The 26908-nt window shown below is 38.1% G+C and overlaps 1 protein-coding gene across 4 annotated transcripts in view; it reads left to right on the forward strand.

Annotated features, from left to right (window-relative positions):
• Positions 1-26908, forward strand: part of LOC131045343 (zinc finger CCCH domain-containing protein 13) — a 194320-nt gene that overhangs the window by 124081 nt on the left and 43331 nt on the right. For all 4 annotated transcript variants that reach the window (XM_057978925.2, XM_057978926.2, XM_057978923.2 and 1 more), the window contains one exon: positions 4661-4758. In XM_057978925.2, the coding sequence (XP_057834908.1) occupies positions 4661-4758 (98 nt within the window). The remainder of the gene's footprint in view (positions 1-4660; positions 4759-26908) is intronic.

The raw sequence follows: 26908 nt of genomic DNA on the forward strand, positions 1-26908 counted from the left end.
CTGGCTGTGGTGGTCTCATCGATCCACTCACTCCTATGCTGCTCAATGTCCTCCGAGAGCGTGACCTGCTCTCTGTCCTCGATCGTGCCCGATATGAAGGTGCTCTCCGCTTCGGTGGAACTGCACCCTCATATAGTGTCCTCCAGTACAGTCTCTCCTCACCAATCTCAGTCCAGCTAATGTGTCTCTCTCTGTGCTCCTGAGTCTATGTCGTAGCATGAAACAGTCCGGTCGATTCTCCCGTGCGATCAATGGATATTGTCGACTCTGCATCACAATCGGGGCATCATTTTGTCAGTTTTAGGGTTTGCTCCTATGGGTTGCATTTCCTCATTTTCATGTCCAAATTGGGGTGTTTTTCATCTACATTGGCCTATCCTACCCATTTCCCCCCTTGTCAGGTCATTTGCATGCCATTTCCAATCAAAAGTGAGTCATTTTTCAACTCTTGCGCTTGTGTAATCTAAATTGCGCTTGTGTCAGGTGAATTGCGCTTGTGTCTTCCTACACAAGCGCAGAACAGCATACACAAGCGCAGGTTTAGATGACACAAGCGCAGATGTCCATTTTGGTATCTTCTGTGGGCCCCGCAATGTCCCGTAAGCCATCAAAATTCATGAAATTCAAAACATGGGTTTTTGAGATACATACCGCTGCTCCTGCATCCTCTGGTCGTCTGAATGTGCATACACGTTCTCCAAGGCGATCCGCCGTTGGAATGTTCGCCATCTGTCTGCAAGTGTCCTTGTTTAGAGCAACAAATCCTCCTCTTTAGCTACTGCAAATGAGTCATTTTCACCCTCTTGGTCCCATTTATAGCTCTTTGTCATTGCATAGATGGACGTGCATCCTCTCCATCTTATGTTGGTCGCGGTCTTGTGCACCTTAAATTTTTTGTCCTTCATGCATCCGATCTCCGATTGTCAGTCCGTTCAATCCTGTCATTTTTATCGATCAATTGGCCTCTTTTCCGCATGTTTCCGGCCAATTCCTCGAGGGGGCATGCATCTGTCATTATTATTGTCTGGGGCATTTAGCTATTGTTCTTTGAAACAACGCTCAGAATCGCATTGTCTCAAAGAGGGGCAAAATGTAGACACCCAAAAATGGTCAACGCTTGCGAGGTCATACTTTAACATTTGCGCATTGCCTCATTTTAGGTTTTTGCGTCGCATTAACATTTCTCCTATGTCACGCACTTGGTCTTTATCATTTGCGAGCATCGAGTCATTCTTCTACATTCTTCAATCATCTCGTCCTCAAATTTGGTCTTGTCAACAACACTATCCAGTCATGATTTGGATCAATCTTATCATCAATCCTGTCAATCTTACCAATCGTATCATCAATCTTATCATTTTGGACATCGTCAATCCTAATTAGGGTTTTGTCCTCTTTTCAATCTTGTCATCATGCGATCGATTTGTCATCGATCGTTGTCATTGTTCGATCTTGTCATCTTGCGATCGATTTGTCATCGATTGTGGTCATTATCTTGTCATCTTGCAATCCATTTTGTTGTCGATCCTTGTCCTCTTGTCGATTTTGTCATTTTACGACCAATTTGTCATCGATCGTTATCTATCTCAATTATGTCAATTTGGATCAATTTGTTATTGTTCCTCGTCAATTGGCGCATTTTCTCGAATCAAATCATTTTGTCGCATTGGTCATTTATCAAAATCAAATCATGACATTAATTATCTTTAATCAAGACCTAATTGTCATTTTCGCATTTCTAATTCGTCTTCTAGGGTTTTATGATTTAGTCATTTAACCTAATTCGCCATTTCTTCCTCTAGGATTACTAAATTACTTGTTAATCCTAAGTTTTCTTATTACAATTAAATCTTTATTTAATTGGCTAATTATTCTTCTTTGTGAATTGATTAATAAATGAAAAATTATTAATTAATTCACTAATTCACTAAATCCTATTTTTCATCAATTTCTAATTCCAATTTCCTAATTGGTCATCAATTTCAATTTCCTAATTTTCAAATTTCTAATTCTTTTTCCCTCCTATTTCATCTCCTAATTCTATGGGAGTGGCATTTCAATTTGTCATGAAATTGTCATAATTGATAATCAATCAATTTTGACATAAAATGTGTCATAATTTGTCATCAAATTGTCAATCAATCAAATTGTGCATGGAAAGTGCATAATTTGTCATAATTTGTCATATTGATTTGCAATTTCCATTTGAATTGCATCATGCCAATCTTGTCACTTCTCCAATTTCTCTATAAATTGGATAATTTTTCTTCAATCAACCCCTTCAATTACTTCTTGAAATCCGAATTGCTGTCAAACTATCAAATTTTAGTTCTAGTACTCTTGAGCTTTTTGCTTTCAATTGTGTGAGCACTTGTAGGTGAGATCCACAAAACTATTGAAGAGGAAAGAACAACAATGGAGCCGCATGGAAGGAGTATTCAATCTTGAATCTGGTTTGCTTAATGTTTTCTTTTGAATGCTTTGTTTCCATACCTCTATTGAATGTGCATTGTGATTAGGTTCATTGCAATGAGTATTTCTTTGATTGAGTTATTCATGTCTTGTGTTTTGATTTGATCTACTTATCTTTTGATGAATCCTAATTTCTACGCTACACTTATAATTCTAAATTATGATTAATATGACCATAGCATCCAGATAACAAATCTGGGGTCCTTAGGGCTTTTCCCTAACACTAGTCTCTAATCAAAACGAAAGCCTGCAGGTAAGATATTGGTTATATTGGTTGAAATGGGTGTCAACCTACATCAAATATATGGAAAGTTTAAAATGGAACCCTATATAGGGAATTTTGTAGGAAGTCGAATATATTTTATTATGAGTAGTGCTGACATTTGCTGTGTTGTTGGAATGGTTTGTAAGGGAACACAATATTGGGCTTAAGTGCCTAAAATGCAAGAACTTCTACTTGAAGTTTCTTGCTCATTCAGACTGCACTGGAAATGTGAAGGAGAGGAAATCAACACTTGGATGTATATTTAAACTTTTGAAGTAATTTTATTGTTAATTAAGGAAGAGGTACCAATTATTCTTTTGTCTGTTAATGTTGAATAGAAAGCAGCTATTGCAGCTACATGTGAAGCAATTCAGTTCAGAATAATTTTCTCTGACATACAATTGGAACATGCTCATTCTACACCATTGATCTCTTACAACCCAAGTACAGTTCATCTCATCAAAGATCCACTTTTCAGTGTTTGAATGAAATACATTGAATCTCATCATCACCCCATATGAGGAAAGGTACGGACAAGTTGGCAAAGTTGATTTATTGTCTAATACATGATCAACCTGCAGATGTAAGGACAAAAGCATCTAGCAGGGAGAAATATGAGAAGCTTAGAGGACATCTAAGGATTGGGAAAACAACTTAAACATTATGGTGGAATGTAACAAAAAATATTTAGTTTCTGTTCTATTGCATACATGTCATTTGTCTTATTGTGAACATGTCTGTCAACATAATGCTATCCCATTTGTGGGATAGCTTCAAATAATGATGTCTGGTTATGGATTAGATGTATTTTTCTATTTATAAATGCACAAAATGCTTTTCTAGCAATACAGAACAAATTTGATCTTTATAAGATCTCTCTTACATTTGCACTTTTTGATGTTTTTCTGTGCTCTTCTTAATGCTAGTAGTGAACCCATTCTTTAGATCCATTGCAATGGTTTATACATACCCTAAATGCCTAATTTGTTAGATGCTGAATTTCCTTTATTTATTAATGCACTACCTTTCTGTTCTGCTATGATATTATATTGCACTTTTCTAGCTTAATAGGTTCTCAGTAATCTTACTATTCTGAAGAAATAGAATAATATTACATCCTCCCTTGTTTAAATCATCTATAATTGATTGAATTTTACTCATATTTATTCCAACATGAAATATTTCCTATTTTTGGGTGGTTTACAGATGTGTTGTTTCAGTATTTGTTGTACATACACTGGCACATTGGATTTCTACAATTTTTGGGGTGGAATCCTATTTTCTATCATTAAATTTATACCTTGTCATTAGTCTATTTGAATCTATTAATTTGTTAGTATTTGTTTTGCCAACTATGTTGTTAGTTATTTGTTGTCTTAGGGTAGTTGTTATGACTTGAGATCATTGTAAGTAGTTACTAATGGTTGTAGTCTAACCAACAACCATCGTGCACTTCAAATAAGTTTCTCATATGGGAGTCTGATCAGTGCAAGGCCCTCCCTGTTCTACATTCATTGTATCAAACATTCTCTTGGAATAAAATAATTACTGTTATTTGTGTGCAATCGATTGGTATGTACTATTATGTTTTATATAGTTCAATGGGGCTAAATTTTTACTAGGTACCAAATGCACTATATAAAGCATCAGAGCATACCAATTGAATATAGATGAATAACAATAGTCACAATATCCCAATATAGATTTCAATATGAGAAACTCGATTAAAGTGCTTGAGAGTTGGCAGTTAGACCACAACCATTGGCAACCAGTCACAACAATCTCATAATAACTAACCAAAGACAAAAAAATACTAAGAAAATAGTTGGTGACGCAAATGTTAATAAATTAAGTTCAAAGTAGATTTAAGTAATACTAGTTATGAATTATTGGCTTAACAATTTATTTGCTATTTACCTGAAGGTTTGTCTCATGGAGAAGACTCATGAAGTGAATAGGATAACAGCTAGAAATACCCAGCTGCAAATCACTCTATATAACGATCAAGAGCAGCACAAGAGGTATGTTAGGCAATGCAACTGCAATATAAGTTTAAATGTAGTGTCCATAGAGTATCTGTGAAGTCACTAAGAGCCTTTTGGAGTTCTATCTGGATTATTTTTGGAATTCCTCTTTGTGGAAAATTAACTTTTTACAACTTGGCCTCATATAATGATGTTATCTAGATTTGTGTTTTGTGCATTGCATCTCTTTGAAAAAATTCTGTCTTGAAAGTATGTGTTTATCTGTTTAGGGTCGTGTTTGTGTGATACAGTAACAATCCATACATAGAGAGCAAGTACTATAGAATAGATAAATAAACATTCTGTGGATCAGATACCATACTACAGGATATATTCTGCAACTCACGGAGATGCTAGTTTTATAAATACGCAAGGTTAATGATGACTAATAAATAACACTAAAGAATCTAGAGAGGGGAAGGAGTGCATATTCATATCTGTATTACATTTATAACTAGCGAAACCAGTATAGTTCTCATCAACTGACTTTTGTAACTATCATCTTCCCATAAGTACCATCTCATAACTATTGAAACCACTATAACCATTGCATATGTTCTAATACACCCTTTGGATGCTAATATAAGAGGCGACACCAAGCATATCTCTGAAGTTGACGAATTTATCAGGTCCAAGAGGTTTTGTCTAGTTAATGATTGTTTGCTTGAGAAACACACTTACAATCTTGCCATTATCACCAAGCAGTTGTATATGATAAAAGTGCACCTAAACAGTTTTCAATGTGCATTACCTACTGTAGTTTTGATTGTTTTAATTGCTCTTTTATTGTCACAATAAAGCACCATTGCTTCTTTTGAATTATCTATTAATCAGCAACTTCAATCAAATTGCTTCACAAGCCCCAAGGACAAGTACTTTGTATTCATCATCAATGTAGGATAGAGCTATTATTTGCTGCTTTTTACAATTGTTTGTCTTTGGGGAAGGGGACACGGGGATGGGTTTTGGGGACATAAAATGTTTTATATCTGGATTGGCATGGCCACTAAAATAATATGTGAGAATTGCCTAAAATAATATGTGAGAAGTGCCAGCATTGGCATAGTGTAATGGTTAAATTGTGGTGTTGTTGTTCTTGCCATCAAGGTTCAAACCACATTGGGGTGTTATTATTGAATATTCTAATTGGGGATGAGGTCCCTCGTTTGTGACCTCACCGGTTCATAGCTCTGGGTCAAAAGCGTTTATCCCTCTTTAAAGTAATATGTAATGTCCCCTTCTCCGCAATGATTAGTTTAGCTGGCCGTAAGCCTATTTTGGAGGCTCGTAGGCTAGTCAGGAGCAAAAATTAGGGTTTCCTTTTTTCTAGGAGGATTCTTTGGTGTTTTTAGGGGGTGTATGTGGGAGTTTGACAGTTTGCATTCTGGATTCCTTCTGGGTTTTCAGAGAGCTTCAGGATGGTTCGACATGCATCTGCATCGAGTTACTTTTTCTGGACTTACTATTTTTAGTAAGTGTGACGGCTGCTCAGAATGTGGTTAAAATCACTTTGGAAACACTTACTATTTTTAGCAGGATGTCAGCAAGCTTGTTCAGATGGCTATTTCCGGCAAGTCAGTTTGAGCTGTTGGTCTTCCCTCATTTTTTGGTGCTATTCTTGGCAAGGGTTCCTCAGCTCAGTTCAATGACTATTTATGGCAGGGCAATTCTCTCAGCTTGTTTCCCCATATCCTTGGAGCTTGTTTTGGCAGGTTCAGTATTTGATGAAAAATGGTGTTTTAAATTAAATTATAACTTAAGGCAAAGGTTGGACGATTTATTTAAAAGGTATTGCCTAAGTTATATTGATATATAAGTCATTTCCTTAATTATATATTTGGTGATTTATTATTGAGGAAAAATACTTTATAAAGTGAAATATTAATACGGCAAGATGGATGCTTTATGGAGAAATAAGTTAATTTTATAATATATTTCACTTACCTACCTTGGATGCCACATTATGATTTTATTGTCATTTTTATAAAAAATATTTGCTCCTATGAGAAGGTCGATTTGGAGAAAGGAGAAATGAAATGTAATTTCAAAATAATGTGAAGTGAATGTCCATTTGGATTTGGCATTCATTTGGAGGGAATGTGAATTTGAATTTGGGCCCTCAAAATCTATAAATGAGAGTGTTGGGCTTCTCATTTGGTATCTCAGACAATTTACACCGTTATGGTGTCGGATTAACTCCAGACAATCTTCGAGGGTGAATACCTCCTAGGGCTCTTGACAAACTTCGAGTGTGAGACGTCACTCCTAGCTGTGATTGGATCTTCTGAATGTGTGGTTCGATTTTAGCGTGCATTTTCAGATTTTCAGTGTGGTGTGGATTTTAGTGTTGCTGGTTTTTGGTGTGGCTGAAGCGAAGATTCGATCATACCTCCCTGCTTGTGCAATTGATTATTTTGGGTAATAGCTTGTTGGAAGCGTATCTGGAGGGCAATCATTCTTCCACCTTGGCATTTCATTTGGTGTTCTTTCTGATTTTTGGCAGCAAATCGAACTTTCCAGCTGGGCCATACCATCTCTTGGCTGCCTTGGGTTGCATGTTGGTTGTTTGTGGTGTTTGCGGTGCAAGTTTGAGTCTCTGGTTGCATCGCCTTAGTCATAGCTTTCATTTGCTTCCATTTTTGTGTCATTTGGAGTTGATTTGGAGAAGTTATGAGCATTTTGGGGTGTCCATAGCTTGCTGGTCTGCGTGTTATTGATTTTCAGAATTTCATAGTTGTGTGTTAGAAGAGTTTTTTGGTGTGAGTAGTCTAAGTTGGTTTGCGAGTGATTATCTATTATTGTTGCAGCTGTTGGACTTGTTATCAACACTTGATTCTTCATTCTATATGATTTGTAATGCCGGTTAGTAGTACTAACCAAAGAAACGGGACTCGGACTCGGCTCGGACTCGGCAAGTCCGACTCGGACTCGGACTTGAGACTCGGCGTTAGACTCGGCTCCAGACTCGGTTGGACTCGGGAAAGTGAAAAACTCAAGAAATTTAGAGATTTTTAAAGATTTAAAACTTGTTTCAGACACCCTTTATTGAATACACCTTAAAGACACAAGAACATCATCAAAATCGGCTCATTTGATTACATACACAAGTATACATCAAGCATAAACGCAAATTGTAGCTGAAGAAAATAACAAACATAGATATATAAATATTGTCAAATGTATACAATATTACAAAACTCATGGAATAAAAAATACATGTCATCATATGATCATCATCAAATGTTTCATACAAATACCAAAGGTAAATACAACCACAAGCCTATGGCTCAGAGGAGCCTGCACGGCAGCACCCTTCGACCCCGACCCCTTGCAAAGGCATCTAAGGTAGGTCCTGGATGATTGGACAGCCATGGCCGCTCCCCGTGACACCATGCCATGCTCACCAACATCAGGAACATCCGTGTCACTATCTGCCTCTGAATCTCCAGTCTGTGCTCGTGCTCTCCGCTCCTCCTCTGCCATGGCTACAATCTCAACCTCTATATCTACCTGGTCGATCTAATCAGTGTCAGACTCGGAGGTTAAATTTTCCCTACTTTTATTGACGCAGTTTCGCCCCATAATTTTCGACGGGGGTTTGGGGGCAGCGCCCCCAAGGTGGGGTCAAGGGGCATCGCATTGGCCAAAAAAAACTTGAAAATGTTCCCCTCCCCGTACTTGCTATGTGATATGCTATGTTTGCGAGATATGCACAAAATAGAATTGTTGAATAGGCTTTAGAAACTTTCAAGTGCATGCAATGGCAGGAGCAAAGCCGTAATTCCACAACCTATGCCATATCCTCATGTGCGGCCTGCATGGAAAATATAAAAGCATAAACAATGGCACATGAATTGTTGAACAATATGCCTTAAAGAAATGACATATCAGATAATGCCACAACTGCAGAATATGAACAAAATGGATTTTTTTATAAGGCTTTAGAAACCTCGAAGAAAATGCAATTGTCAGTTGTAGAACCAAATTCCACAACCTTTACCAACATCCTCCATGCCTGTGCTAAAATGGGAAACTTGCAACATGGCATAGACATCCATCAAAGCCTAAAGGATAGAGGACTTTGGTCAAATGTTGCTATTGCAAATAGATGTGGAAGCATAGACAAGGCACATGAATTGTTTAACAAAATGCATAGAAGAAAGGTGGTCTCATGGCATCGGCAAAACATACATGCAAAATGCATAAGCATTGATATGGCAAATTACTTTCATCATGCAAAGATCAGATACTAAATTTTGGATTTCCATACGTATTATGATGTCATTTATAGTAGTGAGACGGGAAAAGGGAATTAATTTATAATTTTAAATTGGGCATTTTCCCTTCAAAAGATATAAAAGGAGGTTGAGAGGGCTCATTTTGCATATGTTGTTGATTTGATATTGTTATGCTATCCAAGATTTGAATTGCACCTAGATCGCAGACTCTGCAATGTGATCCACCCTCATCACTGAAGTCAAAAGGAATTCCCACATCAAACTTGAAAAGTGGATTAATAAATGTCCAATCAGCATCTGTATCAAACAACGGACTATCAACCTGCTGATTACTATCAGAGTCATGTTCCACCCAAACATTCTTTTGCTCCAAAATCACTTTTTCAAATCTTTGGGGACAAAGAACAAGATCATACTCCTCCTGAATGCAATTAAACTCCTCCATTACCTGATTGATCTCCTTGGCCATTTCTCTATTCTCTTTCTCTCTTAAATGTTTGAAATCAGCAAACTGATCTTCTACCTCCATTAGAACCAACTAAGTATTTTCTAACATGTCCTTTGTTGACTCAAGCTCAAGAGTAAGCTCTTCAACTTTCCTCTCTTTTCCTTGGAAATCACTAAGGATCTTCTTTGCTGATTCGATGGCATAATCACGGTCTGTGATCAATTGTATGCACTCTGATTTCAATGTCTCCAAAGAGTCTTTGATGAGTTGCAGATTAGGGAGAGCAACTTCATCCTTAACTCCCTTACGTTTCTCTTCAATTTGAGCCTTCCAATAGAGTTCTTCTATCAAACTATGTGTATGGTCAAACCCAGATAGAACTCGCACCTCATTCTCAAAGGACCTCATGAATTTATCCTTCCACTCGTGAACATTTAATGGTGGTGTACTGGTCATTGGTTGTAACTGAAAATCAGAACTTTGTTTCTTGTCTTCCTTGCCCGCAAAGCTGCTCCAAGACTCCTTTTCTTCACCACCCACTAGTTGCAATTGCTCAATATCATGAAGAGGATTAGATTCTACTAGATCTTCAAGTTTTTGCTTACCACCAACTTCATGAATAGGTAAATCAGATTTGTATTTCAAAACTTCTTTGAGCTTTCCATCATCAAGAACCATTTGGTCCTCTAACTCTACAACACAATCTGTTTTTTGAGCCTCATCAGGGTCAAAGGGAAATTCATCCCACACAGGTTCCTTGTCATCGCTAGGTGCCATCACATCCGGATCCCAAGTGCTAAGGGGCTAATTACTTTGTTTAGTTAAAAACTGCTCACCATAGCTCCAAGTATCATCCAACTTAGATCTTGATTCTTCTCTTGGTTTCCACACATTGTTATTTTCACCAAGTGCAAGGCTAGAACCAAGTGATGTTCCATCTTCCCACTCAAAAAGTGGATTGTCATATGTTTTCACTATACCCATCTCAAACAATGGGTTATCAACAATCTGAAAAGTATTTCCTTTTTTCCAACTTAGACCAACAATCTTGCTGTCCTAAATCTGAAAATTCCAATTTAGGACATTGCTCAAAGACTTTTAGAATTTGGTCAAGCTCATTCTTCAACACCATTATTCTGAAATGCAATTTCTGATTGGTCTTCTAAATCTGCCCCTTGAATGTCATCATCTTGGTATATTTTAAACTCACAAAATAGGACAGCCTCTTGGTCATTAGGAACTTCATCATTAGCTACAATATTTTCAGATTCATGACATGAATCTCCATCCAAAAATCTGTTAACCTTTTCCTCTTGTTTAACATCTTCAATTTTCATCTGCTCTTCCTCTAGAAGCACATGAGTGCATTCAACACTGTCATTAGCTCCATAAGAAACATTAAGAGATTCATCGTGCACAACCTCAATTACTGTTTTTTCATCTTCTTCCGACATTGGTCTCAAGGACAAATAATTGTCCAACTTCTGAACCCACGATCTAGCAGAACACTTATCACTCCCGTCCAAGTGGGCTAGAGTAACCTTTCCAAGGGCTTCTTGATATTCTCTTGGAGCATAAGGGCAGTTATTACATCTTCTACCTCTCTTCATCTTTTGATTCATGAACTGGTCCAGAGTGAGGATATTTTGGATCTCAGTAGGAAGGGAAGCATACTCCATGTAACTTTTCCTTATTTCATCCACTATTGGTATCTCACTTTCAACTTGTGGCACTTCCTTGGTAGGAAGACGGGTTGCAAAGTTCTAGAAATTGACCCTCCAGGTGTTCCTCCATGGTTGCTCCCATAGTTACTCCCATTTCTACTTCCTCCATGGTTATTATAAGTTCTAGCTTCAAGTCCGTTAGTGGGCTGATTAGGATTCCCACCATAATTCTGATTAAGTTTGGCTAGCAATTGGGACATCATGTCCAACATGGTATCAAACTTATTTTCAACTCTCTCTACGGCCCCATTAGAATCTGATGTTCTTTCTGCCATGGTATCAGCTGAATCAACTGCTCTCTCTCTGTTTCTCAGAACCTCTGAAAAATATCTCTTCTAAGGGAACAAACGGAATCTGATACTGTTCTCTTTTTTGCTTTGCTATAGTATCTGATGTCTCTGTCACTCATGGAGAACTCTGACTACATAGGCTGGCAGGATAACTAGCTCTGATACCACTGTAATATCCCCAACAATTTTTCAATTTGTTTCCAGTTACAATCAGAACAAGAACCCGTTAAGGTTAGGAAATCAAGATACAATAATGCTGAAGTTGTAACCCTTCCACTTTCTGATCACCAAGTGCCCAATATGGGAAGGTGAGAGCATACGGTGTTGAGGGGATCATTAGCTTCAAATAACTAGAAATAATACAATGCTCGGGCGGCAAGCCAGCCCCTTCCACTTTTCAGCGGGATATGGAGAATATTGAAGATCATTTGGCGGTGAACTAGCCAAGGTTAATACAAGAAACTGAAGAACAATCACTCTACCGCTTATGCAGCGGGAGGACTAGAAATGAAATTTACTATCAACTCCACCGCTTATTTAGCAGGAGGACAACATTACAAAATATTCAAAATAGGCGGCTAAGCTTGCCTCTTCCACTTACGCAGTGGGGCTACAAGCAATAATCCAAAAGATAGTTGTTAGTACTACTAACTAGCTTTACAATGCACATTATGGATTATCAATACATGAAATATCTCTATCCCAAAGATAGGCGGCATAGCCAGCCTCTTCCACTTATGCAGTGGGACTAACAAATAACATAACTTTGTTGTTAGTACCAGAGAAACGGGACTCGCCCAAACTCGCCCGGACTCGGCGAGTCCTAGGGGCTCAGACTCGGACGAGAGTAAAATCACCAGACTCGCCGAGTTGGCGAGTTTGGCTCAAACTCGCCAAACTCGGCGAGTCTTGAGCCCCAAACTCGGCTACTGCCTAGTTTAAGTAAAATGACAAAAAAAAAACATTTTAAGAAGTTTTTTTTCAATGAATGGTCTCGTCTTTGTTCACTACAACCTCCGCCTGAGAATGAGAAAAAATAGGGTTACAACATGTCAGCCAATAGAAAAATAGCAACATCTGACCAAAGTCCTCTATCCTTTAGGCTTTGATGGATGTCTATGCCATGTTGCAAGTTTCCCATTTTAGCACAGGCATGGAGGATGTTGATAAAGGTTGTGGAATTTGGTTCTACAACTGACAATTGCATTTTCTTCGAGGTTTCTAAAGCCTTATAAAAAAATCCATTTTGTTCATATTCTGTAGTTGTGGCATTATCTGATATGTCATTTCTTTGAGGCATATTGTTCAACAATTCATGTGCCATTGTTTATGCTTTTATATTTTTCATGCAGGCTGCACATGAGGATATGGCATAGGTTGTGGAATTACGGCTTTGCTCCTGCCATTGCATGCACTTGAAAGTTTCTAAAGCCTATTCAACAATTCTATTTTGTGCATATCTCGCAAACATAGCATATCACATAGCAGGTATGGGGAGGGGAACATTTTCACGTGCATGGAGAGAATGCTTTCTGTCAAAACGTTCAGATGCCCTTGAAAGTTGCTAAAGTGTTCTCAACAAATCTATTTTGTTCATATTTTGCAATTGTTACACTTCATGAGATGACTTCTTTTGAAGAATTTTTGTGAAACCCTACATGCCATTGCTAATGGCTTCTAGACTCAAACTCTTGAGGTGATGTTAACGAATATTTCATGCTCCCATCTTGGTGCAGGTTGGAAAATGCTGGTAGAGGTCATGAAACTTAGCTATGCGTCTGCATTTTGTAATGTTCCCAGTTGGGGATTGGATTATTTGGCGTTCAAGTCCTGCAAACAAACGTTAGTATACGAACAATATGAAAGATAATTAAACATATATATTTATTTGTGCAATTATAAAAGAAAGAATGCTATACGTTATTCTACATATTTAACAAATAATGTTAACTAATTTATTGTTATCTATATAAAAAAGGATACAATACTCAGTTGGACCTTACCTGGATTGACCCAACCCTCTATTGAGAAACGTTTCTCAGTTAGGAGCAACCCAGGATGTCGTCCTCCTAAGGACTCTATTTGGGATCTCTATTAATGAGTGAAATCATTAATGTTCTCAAAGCTTGGCAGAGATCCCACCCCTGCTCAAGCTTCTCTATCTCTAACATATGCATATGGTTAACCTCTACAATATATATATTGTCTCTAAGAGATTCCCTATGAATCTCTCTCTGGATTCCTCTGTAATGTCCCCTACCTGATTAACATAATTAATCTATCTCAATATACTAATATTGGTTGATTGAGAGACTAAACATATAGTCTTTCAATTTATTGGTTATTAACAAGTACTTATGTATTTTCCTCCTTAGACGATCCTCATTAGACAATTAATCTTGTTATTCCTCTTATTGACTATTTACTAAGAATTCTTTCTAATTCTTATTGATCTTATATTATTATTTCTTTTGATCAAACATCTTTATATATATATATATATATATATATATATATATATATATTTATATATATATATATATATTTATATTAATATATATATATATATTTATATTAACAATTATTATGTATTAGCTTGTTACCCTTTGTATAAATCCTTAATACTACCATTGCTTATTAATCATTAATATATATATATATATATATTGTGCTAGTAAAGGCAGACAGATCTGACACATGTCAGATCTGGTCTACCACTGTTTGCTGTCCATATTAATATTGTTATTGAATTCTGCCTAAAGACATTGTTGGACTCTATATTAAGAAAATTCATATGAATGTAAATCATTATTCTTGTTCATTGTTATTAATATTAAACGGGTCATTATGTTTAGTCTAGACTTATCAATAACCTGTAGCAATGTATCAATTCATAATTTACTTTATCCTTATGTTTTTATGATTATCATTTCAGTTTGACTGAATACGAATTCATTAGAAATTGCTTGCCAAATCTATGCTGCGATTTATTTCATATTATCTAATCCTAGACATGTTGTATCTTACTGTATATTTAATAACAAATTATCATCAGATTTATATGCTTGACTCCCACGCAAGCTTACCTATTGCTGACCCTTTTCGATATCAACCCTTGCTGGCAACCTTCCTATCTTCCAAAAATTCCCCTCCCTTTCCCCGTGTCTATTGGAAGGTATTTATCCTTCCTATAGTGGGTGGAGAGACCACTACCAACGGTCATGCCTTTTAGTGGCAGCGACCCTTTTGAAAGGTCGCTGCGTTTCCCTTCATCGCATTTCTCAAACCATGGCAACCATTCATAACAAATCGTGAATGCCAATAATTATTAATGCAAATACATTAATCGGGATTTTATAATAATAAGAATTAGTTATTAATAATCACTATTACTTAAGGATACATATATAATTCGTAATAGAAATCATTTAACATTAACTATTACTCAAGGATATATAATTCATAATAGGAATCATTTAATATTAATATTAGATATCATTATTGGTTTTGCTTGAATCTTAATAACAGTTCTGTTCTGATCTGATTGATGGATCAGTACCAAATAAGGGTATTAATTATATTTAATTTTTATTTGTATTCTTTTGTATCTTAATTTTATTATTATTTATTATTAAATTATTTTTCAATTAATTTCATAATAAATGATAATTTATTATTATGATGAAGAATCACAAAATCTATTATTAATTACATCACCTGGATGTGGGGTTATGACAACCCTCTCACTTTAGAGGAAAATCGTGAAGTCTCATAAATGAGACGATTTTCTAATATTATTAGATGTTAATTAATAAATGTTTTAATTATCGTATTTATTTAATCACAATAATCTAATGTCCAAAGAGGGGTTATGACACATTTGCATTCGCTTGAAAGTTTCTAAAACCCTTTTCAACAAATCTATTGTGTTCATATCATTGCAATCATGGAGCCATTCTTTTTGAAGTATTCTGGTAATAATATTTACACCGTATTCAGTTTGCTAGGGCACTTGCATTCCCATATCCATGCCTACACGTTGCAGGTAGTTATAAAAACTATGAGGTTATAGGTTAGAAATTAGTGCAAAACTGCATAGTTGAACCCTAATCTCTAACTTTCATCTTTCTAAGTTATGAGATTAAACAATCTTTTCAACATTCAAGTTGGAGGTTATTAATCAACTTTTTACTAACAATTTCATTTCATTAACATTTTACTACTCACAACCATCTCTGAATCAACTTGTCAAAACTCACAAGCTCTCCATATCAATTTGTCACAACTCACAAGTTCTCCATATCAACTTGTCGTTAGTTGTGAATTTTTATAATTCCTTACCTTTTTATTTACTTTCCCATTTTTCTTTATTTTTCACACTTTCTTGTTTCTTTTCTTCTCAACACATGCATCGTTCACATTCAACCATAATGATCTCAAAAGTTTCTTAATGTACATTGTGTTCTTGTAGGGAGTGAAGACTTTAATAAATATTTTGCAATTTATTAAATGTCCAAAAATTTATCATCAAAGAATTAAAGCTTGTTCCTCAATTTCACAGACCCGCTGACAAAGAGAAATCACCATATTTTTCAATCGGCTCCATATTTTCCAAAACCAAAACCAAATGCTTTTTTATTTGTAATTGATTCCATCACCAACCGTCTACTAGAATATTCTTCTTGTTTTCTAAATCAACAATATTGATCTCTTTAGTTGTTGCACCTTTTGACATTAAGAGACTAATGAAAAAAAAATGACCAAATCTATCCAATGCTTCTTCAAAATAGCCAGCATTCACATCCAAATGGAAATTTGTATGTTAAAAACTCATATAGGCATTCGACCAACCCCCATGCTTTGTAAGATATTGCATATAACTATCCTCCAAGGGGTATTTTTCATTCACATAAAACAACATTGTTGATGTGTGTTTTAGGCACAATCGAACACAGAATAAAATACCAAAGTATTTTACCCTCTCTTGAACAAAATCACCTCAGATGCTAAATATCTGATCAACTAAGATGATTCCAAGGTTTCTATGGTCAGTTCTTGACATGTGGGTAACTCAATGGCTAATGTGATTTGCTGTTTTCACTTGGGGGACTTACGCAATTGTTTGGATTTGTTAAGCTTATCATGAATGAGGATAGGTTGCCAATGACTTTGAATGGTTTTGCAATTATAGCTCTTGACCTAATCTAACAAGGATTTTCAAATAAAATGCAAAAGGGATAACGGTTTAGGAGTTCTAATCTAAAACCTAAAATGCAAGACATGGTGAATGATTCAATGGAATTCTACTAGGCAAGGTTTCACCAGCAAAGAACAATTCAACACATGCTTAGTGCAATCATCTAAGGTAAAGTTATAGATGTTCAAATTATCACCATCAACATCAATACCATCAAGGCAATGCATACCAATGGATGTGCAATAATTGAAGTTAAGTTCAATCAATTTCTAGTTGACCACACAAGGCGAACTTACAATCAGCAAGAAGCTAGTGGTAAGGATTATACAAATTTCATTCAAATACATTCAACACTTCTTTCATCCAATCTAAAATACTTGAAGCAAATTCTAATCTAAATTCTAATCTGAATTTTGGAGGCAATGAGAACCACAAATGCATACAAAATCTAAACAAAACCACCACACTTCAATGATTTGTATTCAAACTTGCAGCATATAGACGACAATTCTCAAAAATCTCTCTTGCAAATGAGAGGTAAATGGGTTTATAGAGTCTCAAATGAAATGAAGGGCCAAGATTCATTTAGAATCAAGGGCCAAGATCTTGCCAACATTGCCCTAAAATAACCATAATTAGGGTTTGCAACAAAAAAGAAGAGGTCCAATAGAATGATGCCTAGTCATCAAGCAAGGAATCTTCTAAAAGATTCGGTCTTGCATCCCTCTCTCTAGCTGGATACTCCACGAATCTGGCTAAGACTGAGTTGAGTTCCTCCATGGTGACATTGGGTAAAGCTTCCTATTGCACATAAATCACATCCAAGGCATCTGAGCAAGCATCAAAGACACTTTCCCAATCTAGCATAAGCTTCTGTAAATTGTGGATGTGAACCACGAGAGAAACCAAATCATCTATCTGACTCTTCTTCAAAGAATCTAATTGATTGAAGTAAACAAACTTCATCTTTTCTTTCAATTCTTCTAAGTGTAAACTGTTGGAAGCATGAATATCCATTCCCAATAACTACTCATCAATAGATGTAAGGATCTTGGATTGAATCTCTTGGATCAATCCTTCCATCTCTGTGCAATCCTGTCTTGCATGATCATAAGCGGACTTCCGCATAGCCAAACAACAATACCATCCTTGGAAATCATAAACATCACCTGCATGCACAACTCCCTTCTGGATCAACGTAGGCATCGGGATTCGCTTCAACACCCTGAGGCGAGGAATTGTCTTCTCTTGCATAGGTTGGAAATCATCCCAAATTCCTTCCAGATATTGTATCCTGAATATGAGCATTGACGTCTTGTCAAATGCCTGGACAAATTGAGCTAGGAAATCATCTGCTTGTTTCGATACATCTTAAATCCATTTGCAACCTCTAAATGTGTATTCCTTGCTACCCCATAGTCGAAAGGAAACCCGCAATCAATGGCGATAGGTGAGACAAAAGTAGGATCCTCACACCTTTGGGAATTCATCCCTTTAATGTATTCTCTGAGTCTCCTGTTCTCATTTTCAAGCATATCTTTCTTCTCAATAATCCTATCTAATCGCGCCCTTATTGCCTTGACTGTATCATTAAGTTCCTGGAACTCCTGTTTCTTTGTAGTTGGCCCAAGGTCAATCATGATGATTTGATAATCCATAGGAGTGACCGCATCTTTGGTCTTATCACCCATCGAGACAGCTACTTGTGCAATGCGCACACCTGTATCATCTCTAGCAATCCTAGAGGGCACCTTAGCCTTCTTTTGTTCTTTTCCTTTGTCTGTCTTGGCTAAGAAATCATCAATGTCCTCTATAGGCTATATCTCTATCATTTTATTCTTCTCTATGCTCTGCAACAACCAATCAAGAATAGTAGAAATCTCCATCCCGTCCTCGAGGGTCATGTGTTCTGATCAAGTCCTCTCAAGGCTGAAATGACATCATCAATTGTATCTTTGTCCTTGGTTAAGTCCACCACATTGTTGCCCAAGTTGACCTCCAATTGGATTGTAGGGGATCCAAGCTGTTCTTCATCATCATCATGTCGTGCCGACTATGCTGTAGCATGTAAGTCTTGATTGTTCTCTAGTAGGACTTTTGTACCGGAACCCTGTTTGGACTCATCGTCTTTCTCTGTCATATCATTCTCTCTCACTAATGAGGAAATCATGGTGGATTGAGGAGTGTTAGACTTATGTTTCTTCTTTCTTGAACTCTGACTAACAGTCTCCTTGCCTCTTGCTTGCAATTCTCCAGGCATACCTTTCCTTCTTTTGGGAGCTTGACTCTCCTTATCACCATGTGGTCTTACATCACTAATTGTTCTTTCATCATCATTGAGAGATGACTCCTCATCCTTCATCTTCTCATAGGTAAAGGTGGCATTCAACTTCCTCAATTCACTGATGTACTTGCCAATCCATTCCCTGGAGTAATCATTTACTTCTCTCATCAAAACATTCAAATCCACTAACTCGGTTGCGTCAAATTAGGTGATAGGAAAGGCTTGTCCTTTTCATTTACGTATTGCGGTTGTGCAGGGTCACCATCATCCTGAACCTGATTTGGAATGGAGAAATGATTACACTTCCTCATGAAGTCCACTGACATACGAGACCGCATTCTCTTCCTAACTGTGTGCTCATCCATGAGATTAGTGCAATAGTCCTTGATGTCGATTCTGTGTGTAAATCTTCCTCCCTTGATCTTCACAACATTCTTAAATGGATCGAATCGATCCCTGCTCTTATAGGTTCCAAGGCGATAGAACTCTAGTTCCTCAATAAGTAAATTTGTTGTGGCATACCTCCAATGCCTTTGCAAGTGCAATTGGGAGAGTTATCCCCGTTCTATGCTTTTCCTCTTGGAGGAAATCATACTCCAAAAGTTGTCTCACTACCTCAAGTATAATCTTCTTGTTTGTTGGATACCTAGGAAGCTTGTATGGTGCGGATCGAAATCCGTGAATCCGTAGGCATGTGAAGGTAGGAAACTGTATATGCCACGATCCATACTTAATAAGCTCCATTGCCTCCTTGGACAACCGTTTGTGGATCCCACCTTGCAATAGTCTTGTGATGTACATGATGAAAGCATCGTTCACCCTCTTGTTATGTTCAATCTTGTGCATATGAAATTGTGGATAGCACTCATAAACTCTGTATTGTCCTGGCCCATTCCCGACTTAGCCTTTGCATATCAGTCCTTTGTACACAATAAATCTGGTTAGTGCGTACACAAGGTGTCATGCTGAATGCCCATGTTTTCTCCAAACCTCTCAATTGGAAGTCGAGGTTACCATCTATTATTTTGGCCTAGTTGAACACCGTTCCCTTTGATATTTCTTCAATATAATGATACATCCAATTCTTGAACAATGCCTCTTGAGGTGCTTTCATCACTTGGTTGAGTAAAAATACTAAGTCATTGTACTCATATTTGAAGTCCGAACATAGAAGTCTCTTGGGCAATTTAGAGTGGTGACGCTTTGGCTCAATGACCCACTCATTGTCCACAACTGTCATACATGCATCTGCTCTCTTCACAAATTTTGCTAAGGCATCATCCTTAGTCATCTCTTGCATGTCCGTACCCTTGGGAATTCTAAACACTTTTTCAATTGATTCTTCAGCTAAGTATGCAAGCACCGCCCCCTTAGGTGATCTGATCATTCTGGTTCGTGGATCATAGTGCTTGGCACACTCAACAACTAGCTCACCACACTGGATAGATGGTGGAAAGCCGGCTGCATTGTAGATTCCACTCTTCATGATATTAGCTGATAGGGTTGAAGGAAGATGATTCTTCACTCCAAACATCCTTTGTCTCATCTGCTTCATGTCCAAGTACTCCATATTCGATCCGTGATCCTCTTCCATTGGGACGATAACAATGATTCCGGATAGAAACCCTCTTGTACGATCTTCAACTGTTCCTTTCTTGCCATTATCCCCACGTTAGACATGGTACCTGTACAAAGCTCGAAGTTAATATCATGGAAAAAATAATTCGAATAATTTTGTTTTCTAAGTTCTGATTTTTAATGATTTTGTCAAATATAAAGGTCAAAAATAATTTTTTTTAACAATTGGTAACATAAACTCTGTAAACAACATGATTTTGATCAACGTGGGGTATAAAAATTAAAAACTCTTTTAAAATCCTGATTTTCAGACTTATTTAAGGTCTGATCATGAAATCAAGTCTAAAGATACCCTGGCATACTCAGAAAATGGTGAATTTGGAGCTCAAAAAAGTATACCCAGGTTTGAATGCACTCAGAAAATGACAAATTTCAAATGTCAAAGTTGCAACAAAGTCTGGTTTTCTGAGGACAGTCTAAAATACCCTCCAAAAGTCTGAAAATACCCAGCAAATGATTTGCATTAATGGCTGGAAGTGATCACAGCCATGGCATATCTCCATGCTTGAGTTGTTTTGTCTCTCAAAGCTCCAAAATGGCCACGCCTGGGCACAAACAAGTGGCTGGGAATGAAATCTCAGTTTGATAATAGTTCTGAAAATTGTGCTTCAGACTGGACCAGCAATGGTGTACTAAAAAATGTCTTCAATTCTTCAACAATGGTGCCCAAAACAAAGTCGCCCTTCACAAATGATGGCTGGAAATGGACTGAGAACAAATCACAGTTGCTGGGAATGGAGTTTCAGATTTTCAAAAGCAATGGTGCCTAGGAACAATGTCTCACTCCCTCACAATGGCACTCAACCATCACTCAAGCAAAATTGCCCCTTCTCCAACAATGGCGCCACATCAAATGCACCCAAAATCGTCCAAGAAATAATCAACCACAAAATGAAATTGCTGCTCCCCCAATAATGGCGCCACATGTATGAAAATCACCCTTCAATTTGCAACAACACTTGGAAAACCCCTCCCCAAAATGGTGCCCCACACACACTTGGACAAATTCGAACTCTCCCACTAGCAATGTTGCCTTCAATCAGCTTGCAAACTGTCACATCAGTGGACATAACTACTTATTCATGTTTTCACCTTGAGAGTTCACACAAGCAATGTGGGATAAAAACTTGGCTTATAACAGTCAAGTGGAACATTGATCCTTATTGGGATAACACATTTAATATTAAATGAATGTTGCTGGTCTTTAAATTTTTGTAACAAGGCAAAAAAATAATTTAATTTGGGCACACTTGTCATTTAAAACATTCATTTGCATTTAATTCCAGCCACCCAGGGAAATTCGATCCCTATTTGGACAAATACTTCTCACTAAATTCCACTTAACTTGCACAATGAGGCCTTGAGGGGAAAATCGACCCTCATCTAGACTCAAAAATGATCAAAATTTCACTTAACTTGTCCAAAAATATCTCTTTGAGGAAAATCAATGCCCATCTGGACAACAAAAATCCATCAATTTGTTCACTTCCTCCACAAATTCATCTCTAGGGGAAAAATGTCCCTCATCTGGAATCAAAACTTGTCAAAATATGTCAAAATTCATTAATGATGCCTCCAAGGGAAATTCAATCTCCATCTGGACAATAAATTCATATCAAAACTTCATCAATTCACCCAGTGGAAAAATGCACCTCATCGGGACAATGTAAATTTGTCCACACTCAACTCCGTCACACTCATTTTCTAGTTTGGTGGAAATTGGAATCTCATCTAGACAAAATATAGCACTTGACTTGATCATTTTTGCCTCTGGTGGAAAAACGTGGTCCATCTGGACAACTATAGGGGAGAATATGGATGCATCAGGATTTTCCCCAAAACTCCTGCAACTTGGTGGAAAAACGCCCTCCATCGGGACAATCCAATTTACCTTCAGAACTTGGTGGAAAAACGTCTCCCATCTGGACAAATTGATATTATGCCTTGTTTTCATGGGGGAGAAACGTTTTCCATTGGGACTATGGTGTTTTTCAGAGTGAAAAAGTCAAAACTTGTCAAATTTTTACCTCTTTGCGTCAAGACTTTCATCATTTTGAGTGGGGTAAAATAAGGTCCATCAGGACAATGTGCAAATTCACCAAATTTTACCTCCTAGGAGCAAGAACTTAACTCCTATAGGGTCTCTAGATGCTCTAACACAAAAATAACCCCGATTTGCAACACTTAAGACATATTTATTCACACTTAAAACCTGTTGCGACCTCAGAATTAGGCAAAATTTAGGATCACGAAAACATTTAGCCATTTAAAACATATGATCCTATTGACCTCAAAATTCAAAACCCTAATTAGCACATGGGAAACCTCTAGGCAAGATCATATAAAAAACGAGACTCAGGCACCCAAAAGCTCAAAATTGTCGCCTGACTGCCAAAACCCTAAACTAACAAAGCACAAAAAGTAGGAAAGAGGAGGTCCCCGTTTGCAATGGGGCGATGTGTGAAAAGGTCCCAACAAGCATGTGCTAAACCCTCAAGGCACAAGCAAAACAAGAAGCCATATAATGCCCCATATACGAGAAGGTTATTTCGTCTTTGACTTGTGGCAAGAAGGGATTGACAAAATCGCATTTTAACGTGTTGTTAGGGCGAGAGTGGGCTCAAGATATCAGGAAAAATGGTGCGGTATCCATCCATTACTATTGTGAAGCCATGAAATGACAAGAGGGAATACAAGAGCTTGCTCCTTCCCAACTCTTTGTAGGCTCTTCAAATTATGCATATATGCCCCATTTGTACTGTTATCACAAAAGCTTGCACCCTTGGTGAGCTATCAACTCAACAACCTTGTGAAACATAGAAACAACCCCGAAGTGTGGAACCTTGCGCAAGGGGTTGAATCTCCGGAGAAGGCCGACTTCCTTCTCAATCCAAGTGTAGGTGTTGAACCAACTCAACACTCCAAATCTTACTTCTAAACCTACCCGAACAACTTGTAGAGGAAAAGGGAAGAGAGAAATGCTTAAAATGAAAGGAGGTGATGCACCAAGATAAGAGATGTTTCTCTCCCCACTTGAAATGGCACAAAGAATCAACTGAAATACCCAGGAGATGCACAAACTTCAATTGCATGAATGACTTCAACACACATATGGAGGTTAGAACTTGCTGAATGTCAAGAGGGGAGAAGGTTTCCCACAAGTCACACCCAAAAACAGGTTAACACAACATATATGTGAAAGAAAGCCACAAACATACACTTACAATGAAGGTAAGAACACATACACAACATACATAAGTTGAAGTAAGGCAAGAATGAAAATTTCAATTCATTACAAGGCCAATGGCCAAACTTACAGTTGTAGAAATGCAAGATAAATACAAGTCTTTAAGAGAAGTGAAAGAGCATAGAATAGCTCAAGCCAGTAGGGAGAGAACCCTTTACAATGAGGCATCACAACCTTATATAGAAAACTAGTCGCATAGAAGAGACCATTGGTCAAGGGAGAGAAGCCTCAACCCTTGTGTGTGCAGGGAAATGTCAGTGAGGGAATGTAGGCAAGTGCATGCACCTGGCATTGTGTACATGCAAGCAACCTGGCCATACCCTAAAAATGCAATCCCAAGAAGAAAGGTACTTCTAGAAGGTGGATTGACTGACATTCCAAATGCAGAGCATGCAGGCATGACATAAGTAATCACAAATAAGCATGGCCTTGTACTTCTCACGCCATCTGGAAGTGTCACAAGCTAGAAGGAAGTTGGAAAGACTTTGGAAACACAGGTTACCGAAGTTGGGAAGACTTAGGCTTGGGATTTTGGGATTCCGGAGTTCCGGGGTTGAGGACTTAGGAACTTGGGAACTTGGGGGTTTTGGAGTTCCGGGGTTGAGGAAGAGAAGACTTAGGAACTTGGGAACTTGGGAGTTCCGGAGTTCCGGGGTTGAGGAAGAGAAGACTTAGCTACTTGGGAACTTGGGGGTTCCGGAGTTCCGAGGTTGAGGAAGAGAAGACTTAGGAACTTGGGAACTTGGGAGTTCCGGAGTTCTAGGGTTGAGGAAGAGAAGGCTTAGGAACTTGGGAACCTGGGGGTTTCGGAGTTCTGGGGTTGAGGACTTAGGAACTTGGGAACCTGGGGGTTCTAGAGTTCCGAGGTTGAGGACTTGGGAACTTGGGAACCTGGAGGTTCCGGAGTTCCGGGGTTGAGGAAGAGAAGACTTAGGAACTTGGGAACCTGGGGGTTTCGGAGTTCCGAGGTTGAGGAAGAGAAGACTTAGCAACTTGGGAACTTGGGGGTTTCGGAGTTCCGGGGTTGAGGAAGAGAAGACTTAGGAACTTGGGAACTTGGGAGTTTCGGAGTTCCGGCAAGACAACACTTCATACTTCATGATTCCATTGTTTTCTCTTTGATCAACTGAGGCAACTCTGGTCCATAGAACATATCTCTTATCGGTTCTAACTGGTGGTTCAAGGGTGTCATAAAATGACAATATTTTTGGTGACCTCTACGGGATGCTTGCCTGCTAAGCATGAAGTTCAGAAGCCTTGACCATCCTTTGGGTACTAAGTCATTGAAATGACCCAAAACATCTGTGCGCCATCACTTGGAGGGAAACTGGAAACTAGAGCGCACACCCTCTTAAGGAGAATGCGGTAGGTGCACAAGCACTTATGAAAGCAAAACAACTTCTAGTCTAATATTTACATAGTCATCAACACCCTCTTTAGAAGCAGGGCTTGAGATGAATCCCATTCACTGGGATTGGAAGAACTTTGCCATCAAGCCTGGAGAGATGAAATGCATTGGCCTCCTTGCAACTAGTGATTACATATGGACCACTCTAGATATCATCAAATTTGGAGTGTCACCCAACTTTGGCTTTGTCTGGATCCCACTTTAGAACTAGATCTCCCTCTTTGAAGACCCTATTAGTAGCCTTTTTGTCAAAAACTTTCTTCGACCTGTTTTTGATGAGTCTCAAGCGTATGCATAGCTTGACCTCTAACCTCCTCGAGTTCCATTAGTTCAGCTAGCCTTACTGTCATGGCATCATTCTCTGTCAATTCCAGCTGATGTGCTAGTTCAAGAGAGGGTAACTCTAGGGAAGCTGAGAGTCTTGCTTCTTTCCCATATACCAGCATGAAAGGGGAGTTACTGATCGCCCTCTTGGGTGTGATCCTGTTAGCCCATAAGGCTGTCCTCAACTTAGTATGCCACGACCTCTGGTTGCCTTCAATCCTCCTTTTGATTATCCTGATGAGGTTCTTGTTGGAAGATTCGGCTAAGCCATTACCCTGAGGTTAATAATTGGATGACGTCTTCAAGTATACACCATGCTTAACTGCCCAAGAACTGATTTGGGTTCCAACGAATGCCTTGGCATTATCTGATATGATGGTGGAGGGGACACCGAATCTTGTCACAATTCCATCAAGGAATTCCAATACTTGAGGCCTCAGTGGCATCCCTTAATGTAATTGCCTCTGTCCACCTAGTGAAGTAGTCTGTTGCGGCCAAGATCCACTTGTGGCCAGCACTAGCAGGTGGATTTATCATGCCAATGAAGTCTAAACCCCATTGTGTGAATGGTTGATCTGCTTGGATGGGGTGAAGAGGTAGGGCAGCTAGTCTTTGCTTTCCAGAGAAGAAAGCACATTTCTTGCAATTCTTCACCCATCTATGTGAGTCATTGAATAAGGATGGCCAGTAATAACCAGCCCTCATTATTTTGATATTTGTAGTCCTTGCAGAGAAGTGGTCCCCTGAAGAGCCATCATGAAATTCTTATAACAATTTGCTGACTTGATTTTGCTCGATACATCTTAACAAGACTCCATTAGAGTCTCTTCGAAAAAGGGTGCCATCCACTAAGACATAGGGGATGGACTGCAACCTGAAATGCCTTCTTTTGGTCCTGTCTAGACCTTGGGGGTATCTACCTTCCATTAAGAAGGTGGTCATGTCACTTACCCAATTGAATTGAGTGCCGTTGCTAGTTGGTTGATCCTCTTGTAACACAAGGGCGACCTTTGAAGTAGTCTCAGAAGATGAGACAAGCTATTCACATAGGTCCCTGCCTCTTACAAGTTTAGTGATCTTGATGTTGATGTCGTATTCCATGACCTTGGTTATCCACCCAACCCTCTTCTCATTGATGTCCTTGTTTAAAAGGAAATCCTTGACACATGCATGTGGAACTAAGAGCTGGATCCTGTTGTTGGACAACATGTGTCTAAACGTTTTTAATGCCCTTACAACAGTGAGGATTTGCTTCTCTACATAGCTATACTTAAGCTTATAGTCTTTTAACCCCTCACTAAAGAAGGCAATAGGTTGCTCCAAATTATCATTTTTCAGCTGTGTTAGGA

This window comes from Cryptomeria japonica, chromosome 8, assembly GCF_030272615.1.
Source record: "Cryptomeria japonica chromosome 8, Sugi_1.0, whole genome shotgun sequence".
NCBI lineage: Eukaryota > Viridiplantae > Streptophyta > Pinopsida > Cupressales > Cupressaceae > Cryptomeria > Cryptomeria japonica.